The sequence below is a fragment of the Rhinopithecus bieti genome, unplaced genomic scaffold, assembly GCF_001698545.2.
Source record: "Rhinopithecus bieti isolate Rb0 unplaced genomic scaffold, ASM169854v2 scaffold_32083, whole genome shotgun sequence".
Taxonomy (NCBI): Eukaryota; Metazoa; Chordata; class Mammalia; order Primates; family Cercopithecidae; genus Rhinopithecus; species Rhinopithecus bieti.
In genome coordinates, this window is record NW_016814096.1 from 2,957,907 (window position 1) to 2,976,744 (window position 18,838).

The window sequence follows — 18,838 nt, forward strand, 5'->3', positions numbered from 1 at the left end:
TTTTGAGATGGAGTCTCGCTCTATCACCCAGGCTGGAGTGTAGTGGCATGATCTTGGCTCACTGTAACCTCTGCCTCCTGGGTTCAAGTGATCCTCCTGCCTCAGCCTCCTGAGTAGCTGGGACTACAGTTGTGTGCCACTACACTCGGCTAATTTTTGTATTTTTAGGAGAGACGGGGTTTTGCCATGTTGACCAAGCTGGTCTCGAACTCCTGTCCTCAGATGATCCACCTCCCTCGGTCTCCCAAAGTGTTGGGATTACAGGCGTGAGCCACTGCACCCGGCCTTATTTGGCTTTTTAAGGAGTCTGTCCCAAAGTGAACTTCTTACTGTCTCCAAATTATGCAAAAGAATCGAACATTTCTATTTCTTTCCATAGATTTGAATATAACCTGCCGCTTTGCGGGTGTATTCCACGTGGAGAAAAATGGTCGCTACAGCATCTCTCGGACGGAGGCCGCTGACCTCTGCAAGGCTTTCAATAGCACCTTGCCCACAATGGCCCAGATGGAGAAAGCTCTGAGCATCGGATTTGAGACCTGCAGGTAACATACCAGCACCCGACCACTGGCGAAAGCTGGCGGCCTGGGACCAGGGAGCTGGGCTTAGAACTCCTCTCCCACAGCTGAATGGACTATTGCCTAAAGAGTCAACCCCACCTATTAATTTGGCCAAGTCAATTTGGAACCTGTATGACAACTGGAGTTTAAAGTCAGCTAAAGACACCTTTGTGAATCATAGAGCGGGAACCCAGAGGAAGCCATTAGAGCTCTCCTGGCTTTGAAGAAGCTGCAATATCATTGTCAGAACCACAAGGAAACATAAACCAAATAACAGTGTTTAAAATAAATATGTGGCGGTAGAGTCTTGGCCCTGCAGACTTGGCTCAAAGCAGACCTTTCAAACTACTCTACCTTGCTCTCTCTTCAAAAAAATTTTTTTTGGTTTCTCTTCTATGTTTCTCTGGTTTGAAAAGTAAATAAAAGGCATGAAAGCTATTAAGCTATATTATATTAAGTTATATTATTATTGGGAGCCCTGAGAGGGCTCCTACCAGGTATTCTGGAGCTCCATAGAGTCTTCCTCAGACTATGGCTCCAAGCAAGATCATCACAACAGGCGAGGACTTTATTTTTTGAATTTCCAATGGTCTTGTGTTAAGCAGTGCACAAGAAAAGCAAGCCATGATGGCAATCGCAGTGAATTGTTTTGGTTCGGTTTGTTTTCATTAGAAGAGGACTGAGTAACCTCTACAACTGCTCTAAGCTTCTACCCCAGCCTGCAAGTGTGCTTTTGCAGTGTCTTTAGGTGATACAATTTCCCTTTCTCTGCAACACACACTCACATGCACACAGACTGCTTTTGAAAAGTCAAGCTGCAGAACTCTTGATGGAAACCATGAAGTTTAAGTTAAGTGCTTCTATCCTCCCACACTGATTATAGTCATGCACCCACATTATGAGTGATGGCTGAGACTCTTGCTGAAAGGGAAAAGGAAAATCTTTTGCCTAAAATTGCCCTGTCTGATATGGTAGCCACTAGCCACATGTGGTGACTTACACTTAAATTAATTAAAATACTAAAATTAAAACTTTAGTTCTTCACTAGCACTAATGACATTTTAAGGGCTTGGTTAGCCACCAATGGCCAGTGGCTACTGTACTGGATGACCCAGGTTAGAGAACATTTCCATCATTGTAGAAAGTTCTATTGAGCAGCACCGCTCTAAAATAAAGAGCAGATATACATAGACATCTGTATGTGTTCAGAGCTAGGTCTGGGGGAATATGAAAGGAGCAGAAAGAGGGAGAAAGCTCTGGTGGCTACTGAACTTATACTGTAGGATGCAATAAAGAAAGGCCAGTTAGCAAATCCATTATTCTATTCCCAAGGCTAATTGTTGAATGATGGCCCTGACTAGGCCACTGGCCTAAGAAAGTGAATTTAGTAAAGCTGAACTTCGATTGTGAAATACAAACAAGGTGTACTTGCAAAATATAGAAATGCTCCCATATGCTAAGGACCAGGGGAGTTCTTACAACTGCCACTGGCCAATCATCAAGCACTTAGATGCTGGGAGCCCTACTGCCCACCTGGCCAAACCCTCACTTAATTCTCAAACTGCACTGTTGATCAATATTATCACCTCATGTTATGGATGAAGTAACTGAGGCTTAGAGAAGTTACACACACAGTCTGCCCAAAGAGGAGTTGGGATTCTGGTTCTGCTTAGCCTGAACCCAGGACAGGATTTTAATGACCAAGCCCTCCTCAGGGGCTTAAAAGGGGAGGAAAGTATCTTGTCTGGATTTGCTAAATATTCTTTCCTCCTTGTGAACAGTCACTTACTTATGCCACATACACACATGTAAACTTTAATATCCCCAATTTACAGTTAGCATGACACATAAAACCGGTAGGCAACATGAGGTGGCAAAAACTCAGTAATAGCTTACAAAGAGAATGCAATAGATTCTAGAATGTCGGTGTTATCCATACTTGATGACATGATGTGATGGGGGTGAGTTGGCAGGTAGGTTCACCAAGCAGTATTATTTAGAAAAAGAAAAACTGTGCCAAAGAAATCTATCATTTCACCCATAACTGGTATTAAGTATTGCAAAACTCATTTCCATAATTTCACTCCAGTAGCTATGAGTCAGCTTTCTGCCATAGGACAGATGGCAGAGTCTCATGGGTTAGGATAAAACTTTAGCAGCTACTCTCTTTTGTCTACCCCACCCTGATTGGTAGCAACTCTTAGATATATGAAAACTTATTACCATTTAATTGTGCCTGTATCCCCTGCCAAGCTAAAGAGGCTTTGGGGAAACCAGTTTGTCTGTTTAGATGAGAAATTAGTCATGCGAGCTACAATTGCCACATAGATAGGAGTTCTTTGTGCTTGGGAACTGCAGACTCACAGACATTTCCATGGGTCTTGCAGGGTGATGCACTCCATGCTGTTGCCCCTGGCAGGAAAGATGAAAAGCAACGATGGGCATTTTAGCCAGAATTGAATTTTGAAAAACCTGCTGGATTCAGCTTCCTCCTCTCTGCCCTCCTGCTGCACCACAGCTTCTCTTGCACATGGCATTTTCTCAGCTCACATCTCATTTTTTTGAGGCATTTTATATTCAGAAAAAATTGTGTTTTTAGCACAATTAAAAAGTAAGCAACTTTTTAGCCACCAGGAAGCTGCTAGAAGAGGCTGGGCTTTGTATGTGGTATCTGAAAGGGCCTCCAGCTGTAACACACTCTCAGAGATACCTTGGCCGGGAGAGAGGGGCTATGCGTTTCTCTGGCTGTGCTGCTTCTGGAAAGTTCCTGAGCTACATGAGCCGTTGCTATCTGCTTACTTAATTGCTATGACTCCTATTGTAATGATGGTTAATTTATTCCCACTGGCAATAGAATTATGCCTGCAAAGCTCAGGAGGCCGTGTGCTGTGCTGTGTACTTGGCATATGAACAAGGCTTCGTGTTTAGGATTATGGAGTATGGAGTAAGGGGACTTGCAGGAAAAGTTGTGGCTGAGAAAGAAGCAGGGGAATGGGACATGAGACAGGTCTGAAATATGTGCACTGAAATGAAGAAGCACCCCTTCCTATCTATAGAAGTTGGCCATTTTGTGTATTTTCTGGAAAACATGAAAGTAATCCAGAGCCAGGATGAATCTCACATCAAACCTTCTCTCTTCTGTGACTCACGCTTCCTTCTGTTTGTTCAGATAGACTCAACACTGCTGAACACAAATTTTATTTGAAACTAATTATTCCTTTCATGATTTTGTTTAAAGCTCTTTATAGGTCTCTAAATAAAATCACTTTGTTTCTATTAGTCTTGTTGATCTCTTTCCCTCTCTATGCTTTTATTTTTGGATTTCACATAACTCAGTTGTTGAAACCTCCGATATCCCTTGAGGTGAATTGAGTGAAGAGTTGCACGGAATTAAATGTCATTCAATGGGATATTATGAAATTCCCATCTTAACCTTTTAGGTCAATATCCTCTTGTTTTTCTCTTACAGGTACGGGTTCATAGAAGGGCACGTGGTGATTCCCCGGATTCAGCCCAACTCCATCTGCGCAGCAAACAACACAGGGGTGTACATCCTCACGTCCAACACCTCCCAGTATGACACATACTGCTTCAATGCTTCAGGTTGGTTCTCAGGGGGATGTCTGTTGACATGAGAGGCTTTGGGAGCCTGGTCTTTGGAGCTCAGCTCAAGTGGGGATTCTCGTAGCCACCATTTACATAACAAATGCTCACTCAATATCTGTACAGCAGAGTCAACATTCCTGTCTCCATGGAGCTTACATGCTAAACTGGGGAGGCAAACAATAAGCAAATAAATATTAAATACCCTTCAGGGGTGTCCAGTCTTTTGACTTCCCTGGGCCACATTGGGAGAAGAATTGTCTTGGGCCCCACATAAATTACACTAAAACTAACAGTAGCTGATAAGCTAAAAAACAAACAAAAATCACACACAAAAAAATCTCATAATGTTTTAAGAAAGTTTACAGATTGGTGTTGGACCACATTCAAAGTCATCCTGGAGCACCCGTGGCCTGTGAGCCGCTGGTTGGACAAGCTTGCCATCTATGAAATCAGAATGTGATACAAGTGCTGTAAAAAAGAGAGCAGAGTACAAGGCTAACGAGTGTCAGGGATGCTTTTATTTTCTGAGAAGGTGGTCAGGAAAAGTGCCCCCTGGTCTGTTGTGAGAATATCAGTGCTCAGAGGGGAGAATGCCAAGGAATAACGTCAGAGAGCTAAGCAAGGGCCTGCTAACAGGGGGTGATTCATTCTCAGTGTGATGGGAAGTCATTATAGGTTTTGAATAAGGGAGTGACATGAATCTAATGATAGCTTTGGGGTGTAAGTCAAATGTCTTAGCTGAGAGGTATTTATTATATGAGAGGGCTGGAAAAAATTCTTGGAGAGTGTATGGTATGCCTTTGACCTTCTTAAATATCCCTTACCCAAGAGTTGAGAAAACCAGAGAAGAAGAAACCTAAGTTAAGATGTAGATGCTAGGACACAGGCCAGCCTTTCTCTATGTCTTTGTGACTTTCTCCCTACCATTAACCTAGAAAATTAGGCTTATGAGCCTTATTCAAGTCCTAGCAAAATTAAATAATTCTATGCATCATGAATTTTCAGAATTTTTTGAGAAGAATCAAAATTATAAATGTCAAATATCTGGATGCCACCTGTCAAAAGTCTTACCTCTTAAACTGGGTCTTCTGTTCCCATGGAAGGTTTGAAGTTGTGTGAAGGGAAAGAGGAAGCCTTGAGGTAAACTTGGTACATCTTGCTGGAGTGTCAGTTTTCCTCAAAGATGGGAAGGAGATGTTAAATTAGCTGGAAAGGGACTTAAGACATTAACAGCCTGAGACAAACACATATAAATATATATATAAAATCAAGATATCACAGATATATATATACCATATATATCACATATACCATATATATACCATATATATTTATGGTAGTAAAACATAAAAATCTGCATGGATTTTAAGCTATAAAAGGACATCAACTTAATTATGAGATCTACCTACTAATAAAAAATTGAAACAAAAATTAAAATTAATTGTGAGATTACATCAGTGGCTTTAATCTACACCACCCACCCTTTGTTGTGTGCACAGTAGGTATCAGAGTGGAAATTCAGAGAAGAAATCTAGAGTTTAGGACAAAGTATCAGGGCTGGCTAGTTGAAATGGAATGTGTGAAGCCAGTAGATTTTGACAAAAATTTACAGGTCATTAAACCTATGGAGAGACACACAAAACAGGAACAGAAAACTGTATAATGTTTACTCCTCCCTGTTATATGAGTGAAGAACACAAATGGAGTTTGACCAAAGGGAAAGGAGTCCAATTAACGCTAAATAGTACACGACTCATACATACTAAGTTCCCATACCCATGTCTAGCATGTCACTCTAATGATATTATAATGAGAAAACCACATATAAAAAAGCAAGAAATAGACATAGAGCAACATGTGGTCTAGCTAGCTCCATCTCAGTGCAACAGGTCAGAGGGAGACATTGGGAAAAGCTTGTGCTTTAGATGAAGAGGTTGGCTCAGTGGGAGAGGGCTGGCATGAAGTTGTACACTCCTGAGTCTCTGGGCACTGCTTATTGCATCTCCCATTGAGTCTTGCTGAATGAATGTATGCAATAAATTATGTAGTTGCATACCCACATTGTCTTACCTGTTATACAAGTTGGTTTCACTTGCCAAAAGGAACCTCAACTCAAATAGGTAGAAGCTCACACTGTTTTATTGCCTGGCATCGAAGCCATCTAGGCAGGCTGCTACTGAGACTTGTTTCTATCCTTAATTTTGTTCATGAGGTTGGGCCCATCCCTGGAGTTGGGAGCAAGAGCATTGATTGATTTTCTTCTCCTTGGAGGGTTAGTTCAGTTGAAAAGTTTGAGAAGTACAGGGGGTATGTTCCTTACTAAAATGGATGAATTAAATAATAAAGCTAGAAGTAATATTTTTCCTTTTGTCTATTTTCCAAATTGACTCAATATTGATAGCTACTTTTGTAAGTTTTTATTTAAGTTTAAAGGGAATATTTATTGATCACCTGTATGTGCTCAGTACTGCACTAGGCAAAGATGGGGTAAGAAAGAACTGGAGGCTACATTTCTTGTCTTAAAGGAGTTAACAATCTTGTTGAAGCAATGAGACAAAAAATAAAAAAATAAAAAAAATAAAGAAACTGGAGAAGCAGATAAATGTGTTTAAGGATAAATAAATTCTAAATGTCTTGAATTAGAGTCAGATGATAGGGGTATTAAGTGAGCTAAAGATTTTGATAAACTGCCGTATGCAAAGGATTTCATTGCAAGGATTCCTGAATCTAATTTAGCCTGAAAGCTGCTAGCAGGTGGTCCTGTCCTAGTGCTGTAATCCCCCCATAAAACAGCTATAGGGACAAAAGTCAGCTTGATCTTAGTAGATAGCTTCCATAAGCTTAAAGTTTTAGCAATATTTTTAGAAAACATGGCCTGTGGCTAACAAATGAAAATAAGGCAGAACTTGAAAAGACCTTTGTGATTTTTTTTCTCCTCATTCTCAGTGGTTGAGGACCAATGTGAGCCTGGTGACTTCTGTGTGAACACAGAACTGACTTGAATTGATTCATTTAAGCTTGCTTTCAGTCAAGTGCCTCATTTTATTTTGAAGGTAGAATGAAAGGGAAGATTCTACATGTATTTGTTTATTCATTTCCTCCTTTATTCAACAACTATTTGAGAATATTTCTGAGATAACTAAAATATATCCAGCATTGAAGAGGGTGCTTTTCTATCTGGAGATTAGTGGCTAGACTGAATAATTAATATTTCTCTTGGTTATTTTGGTGTGTTGAAGCCAAGGTTTATGAGAATGCCCACCTCAGAGAATTTCTAACAAGTCCTCAGATTCAGGAATACCTCACCAGGTCTAGCTTTCCAAGCAGTACAGAGCTCATTAAATGGAAAGAAAGGCTATCTAATGAGGCCCTGGAATCCGACATTGAGAGCATGAGTGTGTTAATTGCACATTTGGGTCACCATCCACTAAGCGTATTTGCCAGATTTGATGTTCTTTATAAAAGTTAAGGTGAATTGGAGCATGAAGGGGGTCCATGTGAACGAATGCTCTAATAATTTACAAAACTGTCTTAGGGTTTTTGACATCATGCTCCATTCTATTACAACTTGCTGCCTGGAAATTCCCAGTGTACTGTTACTTGCAGTTATATTTGAAGTTGGGGGAGATTGTTGCATCCCTGGCGTTAAGAAGCCATGATCCAAAGCCTGGTTCCAGGTATGCACAACATACAAATATCAGAAACATCTTATAGGTTGGGTCAGTTTCTGCTGATATTTCCATGAGAAACAAGATAGATACTCCACCAAATCTCCCAGGTTGGTTATATGCCCTTATTTTCAAGTGCAATAATTTTGGAAAATATTTTGAAAACTGTAAAAGCTAAATTAATATTAATTATTACGGTCCCCCATGACCTTGTGAATTTCTCACAAGCAGGGACAGAAGCATACTCGTCTTCTTTTCTCCTTTTATATGGTCTGGCATATAAGTGTTGAGTAGATGCTTAAAAATAATAAATGAAGAGTTATAGATGTAACTTCCTTTAATTATGTCTTACGGCGTTATCATTTAGGGATAATCTAAATGCTTGACCTGTACATATTTGGAGACCCATTTAGGGGGGTTAACATCTTAGGTGTGTTTACTGGAAGAATAGACCCTTGGGAAATTATATTGGTACTTTTTTCTTTTTTCATCCATTTAACACATTTTTATTGCATGTTTATCTGTCCCCATCACGCATAAATGTTCTGGCCAAGACAGATAAAGTTATTACTCATCTGTGGAGCTTATATATTTCTAGGGAGGGAGGCAGGTAGCAGGAAGCAGTGATTGAGAGATGTGCCACGAGCAGCCATCAAGTAAGATGAACAAGATAAGTTTATATAGTGGTAAACATGAAGAAGAAATGAGAGCAAGATGCTATGTGATGGCGACAGGTGTGGGGGAGTGATGAAGCAGTTTAGATTGGAGGGTAAGGAATGGCCTCGCCAAGGAGGTGATATTTCTTTTTTAAAAAATCTGAGAAATCTTTTAGAACAGGCTTTGCAAGAATGGCTTTTCCTAAAACTTTCTGTTTTTTCCAATCGAATGTATAAAACTGACAGTTTCACTATGAGGCCAAAGAAATGGGCAGGTTAAGGTTATCCTCTTTTATCTGTGGGAAAAGATGCTCGCATGTGCTAGGAAGCAAACAAAACCTGTTTTGTTCAGCTTGTGTTTCTGTTCACTTTTATGCGCATGCAAAAATTATAGGAGGACACTTAAAATACTTGTGATAGCAGTCTGTCTGCCTGCCTCTCTTCCTCCCTCCCTCTCTCTGTCCATCTATCCATCCGTCTCCACCCATCCATCTCCTTCTTCCTCTTTGCCAGGAGCAATTCTGGGAGAAACTAACCTCACAAATAAATTTCCATTTTACATTTACGTATGCATACACACAGTACAAAAACTGTAATGCACAAATGGACTTAATCTTTCTACAGCAGCAAAACCAGTCTAAAGCTCTCTGAGGCTTTAGAGCTCAACTGAAGGTCTAGTCACAGAATAAAGCACTTTGGCATGAATGGAAGGTTGCTTTAGCTACTCTGCAGTCTGCTTTTAAGACACAAGGAATTAAACGCAGGGTGGAAGTTTCAGGGCCTGTTGTCAGGGGGCTTGAGACAGTGCTGCTCAGAGGGCTACCAGTAACATCTGTGGATGATCAGTCAGGTCCAAGATTCAGGTAGAAATCTTTATTCCTAAAGAAAGGGATGAAAGAGCAGAGGATAAATGGAGAACAAGAGGAAAAAACCCAGAAATACCAATGATGAGATATGCCAAAACAGTAACCTTGAAAAATATTGTGGGCACCTAGGCCAAAGGTGGTCAACCTCAGAAGTAACATGCTGAGAAGCTGTCTATACAGAGTAAGCACTTCAAAAGATCAGCTAAATTAATAAATACATTACTACATTAATGAAAGACTAGAGATTCATTTGGTTTTTAATATTTCAACTGAGTAAATTCTTTGTTATGATTATGTTATTTTAACCTTCAGATTGTCAGGCTGATCATGTTGATAAACATTTGATTGTGTGTCTGTCATGTTTTCTCATCATTTCTGTGGATTGTCCAGATTGTAAATGATTTTCTCATGATAGTTCATACTTTACTTTTAAATTTTTTACAATGTTCCTGCATTACTTTTATAATCACAAATTTAAAAAATCCTCCCTAATGTGTTCGCATTAGAGAAGGAGCCATGTCTATCTCATTTACAATTGTACCCCCAGGCTTCCACAGTGCCTGATATAGAATGTATATTTATTAATGAATGAATTCACGGGGGTGGGGAAATTTCTGGAAATTTCATAAGTTCCAGAAATTTATGAAATCAAGTAAAAATGGAAAACGCATCACAGAAGACAGAGAAATTCCTAGCCAACTTACGGAGTTTTGGAAAAAGAAAATTATTTGGGACAAGTGAAAATAAAACTCCATCCTAACTGACTAATAAAAATGAGGATAGATTTTCCTCATATTTGTAAAGGGTTCTCATCCTTTTTTTTTTCCTACCCCATAGCTCCACCTAAAGAAGATTGTGCATCAGTCACAGACCTGCCCAATGCCTTTGATGGACCAATTACCATAAGTATGTCTCTCTTCTAATCTTAATTAAATTTTCCTATTTTGGGGAAGGGGCTCAGGTGGGTTCTCTATGGTATATTTGAATAGAACATTAGGCCAGGTGTGGTGGCTTACTTCTGTAATCCCAGCACTTTGGGAGGCTGAGGTGGTTAGATCACTTGAGGTCAGAAGTTTGAGACCAGCCTGACCAATATGGCGAAACCTTATCTCTACTAAAAATACAAAAAATTTGCTGGGTGTAGTGACAGGCACCTGTAATCCCAGCTACTCGGGAGGCTGAGGCAGGAGAGTGGCTTGAACCCAGGAGGCAGAGGTTGTAATGAGCTGAGATCGCGCCACTGCACTCCAGCCTGGGCAACAGAGTGAGACTCCATTTCCAGAAAAAAAAAGAATATTAGTCATTTCCCTAAGACTGAGGACAATTGGCTTTAATTCAGTGTCCCTTCCCTTTTTTCTGCAATGACTTGAAACTGCTCTCTGGTTTACACTCATGCATCATTCCTCAAACTTCAGTCATTTGAAAACCACTTTCACATTTTTTTGGTATCTCTATATATACAATGCTAACATTTACTTGATTTTTTTATTTAATTGACCCATTGTTTTCTACTTAAAATGCATTTATTTTTAAAAAGAAATTGCACATGGAAAACCAACATCACATCATAAATAGAAGGCAACCTTAATAACATTTTAAAATGTAAGAAAAATTAAATAATGCTCTTAATTTGTAGCTGCTAAAAACTCTAGGTCTGAGTCATGTTCTCTCTTAGAAAGGGGAATTAATAAGTGTCAGGCGTAGGGGCATTTTGGCCCCAATTAGCAATTTCATGTTTGATGTAATTGAAGTATTGAAAGATAATCATGAAGGATATAAACTTCCTGATATGAGTTTTGACATTATTTATACCACATCCATCTTAAATCATCCTGATATTTGATTATCCACAGATGTGTATATTCATGCACTTTTTAAAAATAGACATGGGGGTCTCACTATGTTGTCCAGGCTGGTCTTGAACTCCTGGGCTCAAGCAATCCTCCATCCTCAACCTCCCAAGTGCCAGGGTTACAGGCATGAGCCACCATGCCTGACCTATTCCAGCATTTTAGAAATCAGAAAATCTGAATCAGAACTTTCAAATAGGCTAGTCTGCTAACCCTGATCTTACTGCCTCCGAGCCTCATTTAATGGGAAACAGTACAGTGTTGAGGAGGTCTGATTTCTGCTTCCTCACAGCTGGACACTGACAGTGTGCATGGGCATGATGTTGCAGTGGCAGATGGATGAGAATCTTTGTAGACCATACAAACCCAGCCCCACATTGTTGTGTAAGGAATTGTCCCTGATCTGTGCCTTGCAATAGGAAGGGGAGGCTTCACACCATGATGGCTATGACATGAGATGTGCTGTCTCGGTCAGGCCTGGTTTGAAATCCCAGTTCCTCACCATGTGTGAGATTTTAGAGGAGTGACATAGTTTTTCTGATCCTCAGTTTTCTCATACGTATAATGGAACAACCTATGAGAATTTTCAGGAAATTTGTAAAAGACACTATGTCTAATGTATGCCCAGCCCATAGTAGATATTTAATAAATGCCCTGTTTCTTTAATGCCCACAGTTCTCTTTTGAAGTCCAGACCTGTAAGAGTTTGGTCAACAATATTTCCTCGTCAAATCCTCACCTGCAGAGATTACCAGGGTGATTGACACCTTGATTTTTTTTTTCATTTATGTATTATTAATAGTTCCACTTGAGGCTTGGCACAGTGGCTCACTCCTGTAATCCCAGGCCAAGGCAGACAGATTACCTGAGGTCAAGAGTTCAAGACCATCCTGGCCAACATGGTGAAACCCCATGTCAACTAAAAATACAAAAATTAGCTGGGTGTGGTGGCGTGCACTTGTAGTCCCAGCTACTTGGGAGGCTGAGGCAGGAGAGCTGCTTGAACCCGGGAGGCAGAGGTTGCAGCATGCCAAGATTGTACCACTGTACCCCAGCCTGGGTAACAGAGTGAGATTCCATCTCAAAAAAATAAAAAAGTTCCATTTGAGCAAGCTAAATAGGTAGACAAAAAGAACCTTTAGTCCCATCAATGCAATACAGCAGAAAATAATTTCATCTCACTTGCATAGTGAGTGGCCCAGACTTGAGAGCAGCAAATACTTTTAGGGAGGAATAACGAATGAATCCATTCAGGCTTTTTCTTCTCCAGTTCATTCTAGTCATTTGCTTGTTGAAACCATAGATGTTGATCTTCGTCTATATCTGTGCTTGTTAATTTCCAGGTTGAATTTCACAGAGAACTGCAAAGGCTCTATCTGTATTTAGACCTGCTGATTTCCTAGCCAGAAGTGGGTGTTTGCACAAGCAGACAACATTTGCCCCTTAAAAAAGAAAATCTAAATCTTCATCAATTTTCAGATGTATCTTCCCTGCTGAGGCTATTAGTCTGCTACTTCAAATCTTTTTTGGAGGAATATATGAATTAATAGCAACACATTTTATATGTACTTCAGAAGGGAGAGTAGGGAACCAAGTGGGAGGATGATTATTTATTGAGCACCCACTGTATTTTGAATACTGTGCTGAGCACTTTACTTAACAATGTATCACTTAATCCCCATTTTACAAATGAGGAAACTGAAGCTCAGAGTTGCCTTGTCCAGAGCTCTATGAAGCTGGGATTCAAACATGGGGATGGGACTCCCCAGTACTTCCTTGTTTCCTGCCTCATCCCCAGGGTGTGTAGGGGGATGGGAGGCTGCACTTTCTAAGTGCATCTGCCACTCTGTCCCATTACTGGATAGATAGGTGTTTTTCATTGCAAAGGAAAATAGCTTTGAAGTCACTATGTTAAATGCTAATCCACAAACTCAAAATATGAGCTGTGAAGTTCTGTGAAAACCTTTTCTCTCTCCCAGCTATTGTTAACCCCGATGGCACTCGCTATATCAAGAGAGGAGAATACAGAACGAATCCTGAAGACATCTACCCCAGCAACCCTACTGACGATGACGTGAGCAGCGGATCCTCCAGTGAAAGGAGCAGCACTTCAGGAGGTTACATCTTTCACACCTTTTCTACTACACACCCCATCCCAGACGAAGACGGTCCCTGGATCACCGACAGCACAGACAGAACCCCTGCTACCAGTAAGGAAAATAAATCACTGTGCTTCCCAATAGCAATTCCTTGGCAACATGTCTCTGACCTTCCTGAGCATTGCACACTCACATGCTGATTTTCTCATCTCTAGACAGCTGGAAGCTGGTGATGCCATTCGGGGAGGTGGGCTCTTGTGGTTGTCAGTGAACTGTATGCACTGACTACTACTGCTTACCTTTTTTTACTCATCTATAACTGTTTTTCTTACCTCGGCATAAGAAGTGCCATATAGGAAGTTTTATTTTGGGGAGAGCCGTCCTTATTCTCTTATCCCCAGGGATACAGTGACAATTCAAGCCTAGTATGAAAACCATTTTCATTTTTTCATGTTTCCTTCTTGTTCTTATCCACCTATGAATAAGATTGTTTTCATAAAGTCGGGATCATAGAGTTTGCGTACCACTCCACTATCACCTTTTTAAAAACCCGTTTATGCCTGAGGTTGCAATTTTTTGAAATTTTGCAATCAGAACTTGGTGATGACCTTGAGCAGTAGAATATAAATATCTCCCACATGCTTAGCATTCCAATAATGGAACTTAGGCATACATGGGTCAACTGTGGCCTTTTGTGTTTTAACTTGATTTACACTCAAACTATTGATAGTGTAATATTCAGTGATTTTCATTAACCATGATTTACCCAACAATTCCTTCATTTTTGGTCCAAGGAAGTACATCTGGATGAGTTTTCTGGTGAAATCAAATCAGCGTAAGAGCTCTATATTCCAGCCTGTTGGGGAATGTTCTCCATACTTACTTGGTGTGTGGGGGTAATTCGTTACTTAGAGCTGCAAGAGTGGAAGTATGTAAACATTGCGTTCGATTTCTTTGGAGTTTGCCCCTCACGCTTCAGCTCCACTGGAAAGTGTTTACATGTCTCTTGTCTCCTCTGTTTCCCTCTTTGCTTTTCTTCTACAGTTTGTTTTGAAATGGGCTCCCAGATGGGCCATGTTCCTCCAGTGGAGGATTAATCAAACTCAAATAGGGCATCTGCGTCTGTAGCAGTTTTCCTAGTATGGTATGGATTTTCTCTTTTCCTGGCTATTGCTCCTGAGGGGTGAAACGTGGGCCCCAAAGAGTGTGGCAGAAATGCACTAGCTTGTGAATACTCAAGACAGGGCCCTTCTCTATTCCTCGTCACCCAGAAGCCAGGGAAACCTCCACAGCACTGTGATTTCATTTATAAGGTCACTTGTGCAACAGTGTTTTAAATTTCTGTCAGTCTCTGGCTGAGGGCATGATGCAAATAGGCTTGGGGTTCCCATCACTCCCTGCACATTCTTTGAAGCCTTTTAAAAAGCAGCTTTTTCAAGCTGTCCATGCTTTCTTGGGTTATTGGCCCTCTTGAGTTTGCCTCAGCTTATTGTTGGCAGTCCCGTGGGCAGCCCTTCCTGAGAGAGGCTTCTGCAAACCAAGCAGCCAGTGCTGCTAGCCACTCACTGCTTCTTGGGTTCCTGTCTTTTTAAAGTAACTATGTCAAAGGTGCTTATCATTATGGCATGCAATTTTGTCAGATGCTGGCAAACACAATAATTAGTGGTCTCAGCAGGAAGCAGAATAGGTCTACCCTAAAGTACCACTTCCCACCAAAGAAGAAAATCCTGATAAAACATAACTTGTGGGGACCATACATAGCTAACATTCAAGCCACTAATAGCCTATACAAAATAGTATTTCATGTGTGTTTTTAAAAAGGCAATTAGCACATTTTATTAACCCCCATAGAATATCTCTTAAGAACTGTGTCTTCCCTTCCTAAGTTAATCAGCAAATGTATTTTGAGAACCTACTATGTACCAGGCCTATTAGAATGCTTGCGATCCAAGGATAAACATGGGTAGGAAGTAACATTGAAGAGAAGCAAAGATTACTGAGATATTTATTCATTGAATCAATGTTTGAGGTCTTCTGCATGCCAGACACGGCTCTAGGATGCTAGGAATTCAGAGTTGGACTTACCTTCATGGAGACTATACATTATTAGTTTAGAAGTCAGGGAAAAAGAGTGTTTATGAGACTTAACTAAAACATAGTTCAGGATTTGGGCTGAGAAATGAATTGTGCCTTTCTCTTCCCAGATAAATTAGTTAAGTTTCCTTCAGCAGCTAAAAAAGAAAGAGACTAATGAGTCTACCAGATGAGTCCAAGGCTAACCTGAGAGTGACTGAAGTACTGTAGTACCCAATGGGACCAGTAGCAGCTCCAAGTGGATCACTTCATGCAAAGAAAGGTACCAAAGCAAACAACCTGGTGGAAACTTGAATGTAGCATAATGGTATGACAGGAAAACTCAACACCAATAGGCTTCTGAATAGAATCGTATTTCTAAAGTCCAGTGAGGAGATTTGCAAAACCTTATCACTGTTGAACTGAGAGCTGGGACAGAGTGAGAGGGAGTGATTGCAAAACCTCCCTCATGCATTGCAGGAGTGCAGGGGTCAAGAGGAGTGCTGGCTAAGAGCATAGAAGAAGGCTGTCTTTGGCTCGGCTGGCTCATTCCTTCCTGAAGGGCCTGTAGTGGGTGGCAATAGGGACAGCTAGTAACAATACCCATCTGGGTAGCTTTAGGCTTCCAGCAGGCTGTTTACCTTGAGTGTCATCAGTCTCTTCCTATTGGTGACCTGGAGCTCTCTGGGATCAAGAAACCTAAACTAATTCAGGAAACTGACTCTTGCCTTGGAACACTGTATTTCCTTGTCTTCTGGGTGTCAAAGGAATACTTTCTTTTTTTTTTTTTTTCCAGATCTGGTATGGCCTATTTAGGTGGGGAAAATTAGAAATTCTGCTAGCTAGGCTTTTCTATTTTCCCCTCATACCACTCCTTTCAGGAAAACAAAAATAACACCTATTTCTATCTTGTTCTTGTAGGTTTGTTTCCTCTGGTCCTATTTTTTCCTGGTGTACTATTGGGTGAGGGTGGTGGGAACTATGCATCTTTAATAAAGTTTCTGAGGTGAGAATGTGGTGTCTGTGGATTTTCCAGGGGATGCTCAGGTTTGTCTGGAGGCTTCATGGGTAAAATTGGCTCCTATTTCTCTACTCTCTGTTCTGAACTAATGTGTCCTTTACAGCAGGGGTGTCCAGTCTTTTGGCTTCCCTGGGCCACATTGGAAGAAGAAGAATTGTCCTGGGCCAAACATAAAATGTACTAACACTAACCATAGCTGATGGGATAACACACACACAAAAATCTCATAATGTTTTAACAAAGTTTATGAATTTTTGTTGGGCCACATTCAAAGCCATCCTGGATTGCATGTGGCCCGCAGGGTATGGGTTGGACAAGCCTGATTTAGAGGACAGAACATACTGTGCCAGTGGGGCACAAATGCCTGTTGGCATTTGATATAGGTAGAGTCAAAGTTTTTAACCTAGGGTTCATGGACCTTCAGTAGGTTCAATGATAGACCGTAAGGCATTCTAGAACCATCTGAAACAATATGCAAAATTTTGAGTGTGTGTATATGTAGCATCTCTTTTTTGAGGAAGGAGGTCATAACATAGGTTTTCAAAGGGATATATAATTTAAAGTGGTTTTTTAAAATCTCAACTGGCTTAAATTAGATATTTATCCTGATGGTTTTTGCCATTCTACTTCAACAAGAAAACATACTGGACTCAAGTCAAACTTGAGAGTCAAATGAGAGATTTTAAATTGCAAAATGTTACTGATGATATTTTCTCTAATCTGAGAAAAATGTGGAATTTCTCTAACTTTGGCCACTCTGGTTTTGGTAGAAACACATATTGAATTAGAATAAAAGTAACAGAAATGATAGATGGATACCTGAGGAAGCTTTATCTGATTTCTATACTTTGAACACATTTTCTTTGCAAAGTTCCTGCTCAAGTATGAAGTTTGACCTGAGACTGATGCATGCGGGTGGAGCTTTGAAATGCTAGTTGTCATCACAAGCTACTTGGGTACAATGTTAGACAGATGTGAAAAATACACTCTAGCAACTCAAAGATAATCCAAAGATAAATGAATGAAAGCAATCGTTCGAAATTCTGCTTCGAAAATCTCCAGTTCATGGCTCAGTCGTCCGATCAAGAAAATAGAAAATTTCTTTCCTTCACAAGTTATTAAGTTGCTGCTTGATTTTGCTTTGATCATGAATTCAGGAAGGTCAGTTTGAAGAATGAGTAGCATGAAATTTATACCCATGCGGAATTTGCATTTCTGATGTTGTCCTAAGATTGTGGGAGATGTTAGGAGTCTGGAAAGATAAAACAAAGCCTAGATTTTTCTTTTCTAATTATCATTCAATAATAGATACAGACATCATATATATACAGAACTGAAAGTAAAGATTTATAGAGGGAATATCACTAAGTGATATTTTCATAATTGATCCAGTTACTTCAACTGTGCACTCAAACAGCCACGCAACAGCACAGAAACAAAATAACTGGATTTGGTCCTGGTTTGGTAATTCACAGCCTAAGACTCAGGATCTCACAACAACAGCAATGACAGGTAAACTGCTTCGTCTTTTGCTTATCGGCTCTCCTGAATGTCAGATCTTTTAGTGTTAGGGGAGAGGACATCCATCATCATGCCAAATCTCCTTCACCATTCTTAGTGAGAATAGGGTCTTGTACCACTTGGTATATCAGAAAGGCCTGTGGATCTGGGGATATGACTGATATTCTTAAATGTCCTGTATGTTTTCCTTTTGGCAATGTGTATGTAGAATCAGAATGATTTTTCCATAAGAGGAAGGAAAACTATGAATGAATACTTCTGAATGAATGAATGAAATTATGAAAAACTACAAATGAATGAATTGACTGTGTGATTCAATGAGAAAATGTCCTTTAGAAAGAAGTCTGCCGGAAAGTGCAGGCTTCTCCTTTCTGCTGTTCTGATTCTCACAGCCAATAATAAGAGAAGGAAATGCAGATTTCTGTCATCAAACTGTAGGCCCTGAACCCTTCTTTGAACACTTAAAATCTCAACTGTAAAATGTAGGAAATGACCTATTGCTCCATATCAGAATCTAGGCCTCTAACTAGCTCCCTGGGTGTGTGGCTCTTAGCTCTATATACCTGCAAAGTGTATTGATAAAGGAGCTTTGGGGAAGAATGATTCAAAGCCTGTAAAAATGGGAGATTGCAAGGACACCTTCATTTATTAACTTTCATTGATGGAGGTAATGGCCATACTCCAAAATAACTAGGCAGTCTTTCTGCAGAGGGGAGTAATAAACATGGAAAAATGATTCTTTACATTTGTTTGCCTTATATGACATTGGATAAATTATATTCTTTACTTCTATAAATAATCATGAGGAAAATAGTGCTCATGTTATGTTATTGTTGCCATATCACAATGTCTAAGATCATGCAGGGGTGGGGAGGGGGGGATAGAGAAATTGCAGAATAAAGAAAATGCTATTTTTAAA

The 18,838-nt window shown here is 40.2% G+C and overlaps 1 protein-coding gene across 9 annotated transcripts in view; it reads left to right on the forward strand.

Annotated features, from left to right (window-relative positions):
• The window catches only part of CD44 (CD44 molecule (IN blood group)), a 92,588-nt gene that overhangs the window by 36,966 nt on the left and 36,784 nt on the right, over positions 1-18,838 (forward strand). For all 9 annotated transcript variants that reach the window (XM_017849675.1, XM_017849677.1, XM_017849679.1 and 6 more), the window contains exons 2-5: positions 380-545; positions 4,030-4,163; positions 10,194-10,262; positions 13,185-13,415. In XM_017849675.1, coding sequence (XP_017705164.1) covers positions 380-545; positions 4,030-4,163; positions 10,194-10,262; positions 13,185-13,415 — 600 coding nt within the window. The remainder of the gene's footprint in view (positions 1-379; positions 546-4,029; positions 4,164-10,193; positions 10,263-13,184; positions 13,416-18,838) is intronic.